The following is a 5,144-nucleotide window of genomic DNA, read 5'->3' as shown; positions in this document are numbered from 1 at the left end:
TTCATAAAATTAAGAATTCCCAGTCTCACGTGTTGATCCCAAACAAGAAAGAGCAATACTCAACTGAGACCATATATTTATCTGGACCAAATGTTGCAAGCATTTGCTAATAATTTATGATTGCTAGGACTGCCTTCTTTATTTTCACTTTTCCAAGCATTGTGGGAGACTCCAGTCAGAACTGTCTTTGTTCTGCTTCCAAAGGACACCTCTGGCCATATCCATCAGAAGCTATTTTGTCCCTGGAACAACTGTTTCTAATTTGCATCTTTATCAAGGAGGCTTTATTTTTTATCTAATGAACGCAGCCTGCATTAAGCATTTCACTACTTATTTGTCCTGATAAGGGTTGAATACCATGCTAGTTCTACTCAGAGTAAACCCACCGAAAATAACGGGCACCCCAAACATTCATTTCAGCGAATCTGCTTTGAGTAAAACCTAGCGGGACTCAACCGAAAGCTATGTAAACATCAAGTTAATCCTACCACATCGGTTTGTCTGCTGCAGGAAGTTCAGTGTGGGCCGGAAGCTTGCCTCTAGAGCTTTAAACACCGATTAAAACTATCTCCTCGTTTGCTAAATCTTTCATAAGAGGTGTGTTTCCCACCATTTCAAGCCTTAACGGCGGCCCGATCCGATGAACGTTTTTACTTTGAAGTACATCTCGCCTCAACCAATGGCTCTTTTCTCCGCTCCCCTCCCACCCAAGCGTGCCAAGGACCGCAGGCTTCCTTGCGAGCATTGAGCTCGGTAGGACTTACTTCCGAGTAAACATGCGTAGCGTGGCTTGCCCTTTCGCGGGAGTCCTGGACATAGAAAGGGCTGACAACATATAAGCAGAAGAGCGCTCTCTACAATACATGGCACAGACCGATGAGTTAGCAAGTCACTTAAAGGATTGCGGATCCACTTGGCTCCCTCCCTCCCTCCCTCCCTCCTTTCCCACCCCACCGAAATGCACTTTGCCCGAGCCAGCGACCACCTGGAAGCCGCTCCAGTTGGCTTGGTTGCTTCGCTCCCTTTCAGAGTTCGTACTTACTCGGTCTTAAAAGAAGCAAAGAAGTTTTTAGCTTCTTCTTTAAAATAATATAAATAAATAAATCCAATGGGGTTTTGGGGGGGGGCGTGTGGGGAGCGAGCGAAGGAGAGAAAACAGACGAGATTTACGTTGTTATGCATAGGATGGTTTTATTGTGTGGTTTCAATTCGGGCAGATACCCTGTTTGTTTGTTTGTTTGTTTGTTTGTTTGTTTGTTTGTTTGTCGGTGGTCGGTTAGTCTCCAGGTCTGCAGCCCATCCTACCACCCCCACACGCAAACACACACCCTCAAAATCCTAGATCAACTCCCCTAGATCGGATTGTTTCTATGCAGTTTGGAGTAAGGAGGAAACTCTGAGAAGGAGTCGAGGCCGGGAGCAACAACAAACGAGACTGTCAGGCTTCCAAGGGACGCTCCTACCTTCCTGAGCCGCCTCGCGGTGTTGAAGCAGGAGTTCAGAAAAGGGACCCCCGAGGGCGCCGGATGAGCAACACTGCTGGGCGAGAGCGGTTGGCTTTGGGCCCCGGTCTGTATTGGGACCCAAGGCACAGGGCAGCCTCCATTCGAGCGTCCCAAATGGGGAAGGGGAGGTCCAGGCGACGCTCCCCGCCCTCCTCTCCTCCTCTCCCGAAAATAAAAGAGCCATCAGTGCCCAATGAAAATGGCGCAGAAGAGGTGAGATGGCCCATCCCCGACGGCATTACAGGGCACCAGATGTCTGCAAAGCATCCATGGTAGAAGGAGATGCCTGGGGGGAGGGGAGTTCATGAAGAGGTGAGGTGGAGGCAGGATAAGACCCACACACCCAGTGCCTACCCTACCCGTCTCCCACCCACCCCCACTTCACCCCACTTCACCCCCCAAAAAGCGTCTTTCTGTGTGTGTGCTGTCCCTCCCTGCGCTCCAGTCACTGCGTGCAAAATTTGCACTTGATGATCTTCTTAAAAGCACTTTGGAAATCTTTGTTGAAGTAGGCATAGATGACCGGGTTGAGGAGCGAGTTGGAGTAGCCTAGCCAGTTGATGACGGCGCCTAGCCAGTCCGGCATGTAGCAGCCCGAGCCGCACAAGGGCAAGACCAGCGCCACGATGAAGAAGGGCAGCCAGCACAGGATGAAGGTGCCCATGATGATGCCCAGAGTCTTGACCGTCTTCCTCTCCCGGGCCAGGGCCATCTTGCGCTTGGCCTCAGCGTTCTTGGGCTCGTTCTTGCGCTCTGTCGATGGCGTGGCCGCCCCCGAGCCACCTTGGGGAGGGTGGTGGTGGTGATGGTGGTGGTGGTGGTGATTGTTGGGCAGGGGCAGGTGGCTTTTCGTGCAGTTCGACGGCTTGACCTCGAGGATTTCCAAGGCAGCCACCGGGCCGTCCTCTCCCAGCCGGAGGGCCCCATTGACGCAGGGGCCCTCGGGCCTTTTGGGCTCGACGGCGCTTTTCCAGCTTTTGGCCTGCTGCTGGGGACCCCCGTTGCTCCGCTTGGACTCCCCGCTGGACGGCGAGGCCGATAGGCAGGTGTCGGTCACCTTCTCCGAGTCCTCGTGCTGCTGCTGCTGCTTTTTGTCTGCTTTCTTGACGGTCTTGCGGATCCTGAAGCGCGCCGCCTTGAAGATGCGACCATAGAGGACCAGCATGAGCAGCAGCGGGATGTAGAAGGCGCCGAAGGTGGAGTAGATGGTGTAGCCGGGGTCCTTGCTGATGGTGCACGCGTTGGGGTCGGCCCTGTCCTCTGGGGTCCGCCAGCCCAGCATGGGCGGGATGGAGATGAGGAAGCCGATCAGCCAGGTCAGGCTGATCAGCACGGCGGCCCGACGGGGCGTCCGCTTGTTGACGTAGTCGATGGGGTCTGTGATGGCCCAGTAGCGGTCCAGGGCGATGGCGCACAGGTGCAGGATGGACGAGGTGCAGCACAGCACGTCGAGAGAGTTGAAGATGTCGCACGTCACCTGGCCCAGCGTCCACTTGCCCAGCACCTGGTACAGGGCGGCCATGGGCAGCACAAGCACCGACACCATCAAGTCCGTGACGGCCAGGGAGCCGATCAGGTAGTTCGCCACAGTCTGCAAGGTGCGCTCCAGGGCGATGGCGGCGATGACGCACGCGTTGCCCACCACGGCGAACAGGATCAGCGCGCCCAGCACCACCGACGTGCCCAGCTGGTAACCCAGGGTGGCCGCGGGCGCCGGGCTAGTCGGCTGGCTGCCGTTGGCCGCCGTCGTGCTGTTGGGCATTTCCATGGCGGAAGGGAGCCGGAGGGAGGAGCGGGGGGCGAGGGGGGCCGGGGAGGCAGCGCCTTCACTCCGGCGGCGGCGGCGGCAGCGGCGGGGGGCAGCAGCGCTTCCAGAGGGTCAGCACCACCATGGCCCCCCGACGGGACGGGCGGAGAGAGGCGGCGGCTGGCGGGACTCACGCACCCCTCGGCGGGCTAAAGCCAGGCAGCGCCTCGGGCAAGCGCCAGTCCCAGCACACCGGCTGCATCTCCTGTTCCTCCTCCTCCTGCTGTTCCTCCTCGGCTAGGCATTCCTGGGAGCAGTGCCGAGCACCTCCTCTCTAGCTTCGTTGCTGCTGCTGCTGCCACTGCCCCCTCCCGCCGCCGCCGCCGCTCAACCCTCCGGTGGCCCCCACTTGCTGCTGGGCTGGCTCTCCTGCTTCCTCTTCCTCGCCCTTCCTTCTCAAAGTCTCTCTGCTTCTCTCCGGCTCTTGCCCGCCGCTTCTTATCCTCCCTGCCACATCCCCCCCGTCACTCACTTGCTGAGCTTGGCTTCTCGCAGCCTCCCGTCGCTCTCACCGTCCTCTCTCTCTCTCTCTCTCTCTCTCTCTCTCTCTCTCTCTCTCTCTCTCTCTCTCTCTCTCTCTCTCTCTCTCTCTCTCTCTCTCTCTCTCTCTCTCTCTCTCTCTCTCTCTCTCCTGCTCCTCTTCCTGCCGCTGCCTCTTGGGCTCCCTCCTCGACTTCTTTGCCTCCTTTATTTATTTATTTATTTATTTCCTTATGCCTGGCTCCCATTTATTTATTAATGTATATCCCTTTTCTTTCTGCCCCACTTCTTCTCTTCTTCCTCCCTTGTCTGCCCTCTCCCGCCTTCTCCCTCGCTTCTTCTCCCCTTCTCTAGCCCTCGCTGTTGCTGCTATCTTTCTGCAGCCGCTCTTCCCCCGTCCACACACACACACACACACACACTTTTTGTAGTCCTCGCTGCCTGCTGCCAGCCCTCCCCTTCGTCTTCTCCTTGTCACCCGTCGGCTTCTTTGCTCCTCTTTCAGCCTTTGAGTCTAACCCCGGCTCCTCTCCTCTCCTCCTTTCCCTCCTTCTTTTCACTTCTCCATTGCCAAGTACTGCTGAGATCTCTCGTCTTCAGCATTTTGTTGCCCCCCCTCCCCCCAATTCTCCTCCTCTCGGGTTTATTTCCTCCTCCCTCCTCCCCCCTCGGCCCCTCCCTTTCACTTCTCCGCTCCTCGCCCCTCCACACACACACACACACACACACACACAACGCCCACCCACATAGACACCTCGTGCGTGTTAGTGGGTGCTTCTCCCCGGATGGCATGGGACTCTGTGTTGATGGTCCTTTTCGCCAATGGAATCTGGGGCAGCATTCATTGGGTGCCTTAGCAGCCATAGGAGAATAAGGAATGGGGCGGGGAGCACCGATAGGACACATTCTCTCCTCCCCACCCCAACACACATTCACACATGATCCATACACATGTCGGAAACTAGAACAGACAAATTCTCTAAAGGAAGGGGAACCCCCTACAAGCAACGCAAATCGCCTCCTGCTCCTCGCCCACATCGCAAACCCCAACAGCAGGCGAGAATCGTTAAAAAGAGCAAAAGTTATAGTGGTGTTGCTGGGACTACTTCGCCGCGCGTCAACCCCCTTCCCCTTGAAAACCCAGTCCCTGTAGGTGCGCCCTCACGTCTACCCAGCCAGGAGTGCCAAAGAGGCAGTGGAGACTGAGCTTCGTCTTGGCCGGAGGCGACCCGGAGGAACTGGCGGGGGCTTGTGCTTGACGAGGAAAAGCAGCGAGAACCGCTGAACTGAGCTTCCCGTCGCTCATTTCGCTTCGTTTCAGTTGGAGCGCTTTGCCCGGGGAAGCAGCGGAG

General features: G+C 56.7%; 1 protein-coding gene across 1 annotated transcript; it reads right to left on the bottom strand.

The window, feature by feature from the left end:
• Window positions 1-1,114: 1,114 nt before the first annotated feature.
• Window positions 1,115-3,937, bottom strand: HTR1A (5-hydroxytryptamine receptor 1A). The gene has a single exon (XM_035100937.3). It carries the CDS (start codon window positions 3,271-3,273, stop codon window positions 1,951-1,953), a length of 1,323 nt encoding a protein of 440 aa, XP_034956828.3. The 5' UTR covers window positions 3,274-3,937; the 3' UTR covers window positions 1,115-1,950.
• Between the last annotated feature and the right edge of the window lie 1,207 nt (window positions 3,938-5,144).

This window comes from Zootoca vivipara, chromosome 10 (assembly GCF_965207765.1).
Source record: "Zootoca vivipara chromosome 10, rZooViv2.hap1.1, whole genome shotgun sequence".
Lineage (NCBI taxonomy): Eukaryota > Metazoa > Chordata > Lepidosauria > Squamata > Lacertidae > Zootoca > Zootoca vivipara.
The sequence above is the reverse complement of the archived record's forward strand: the minus strand, read 5'-3'. Positions and strand labels throughout refer to the sequence as shown.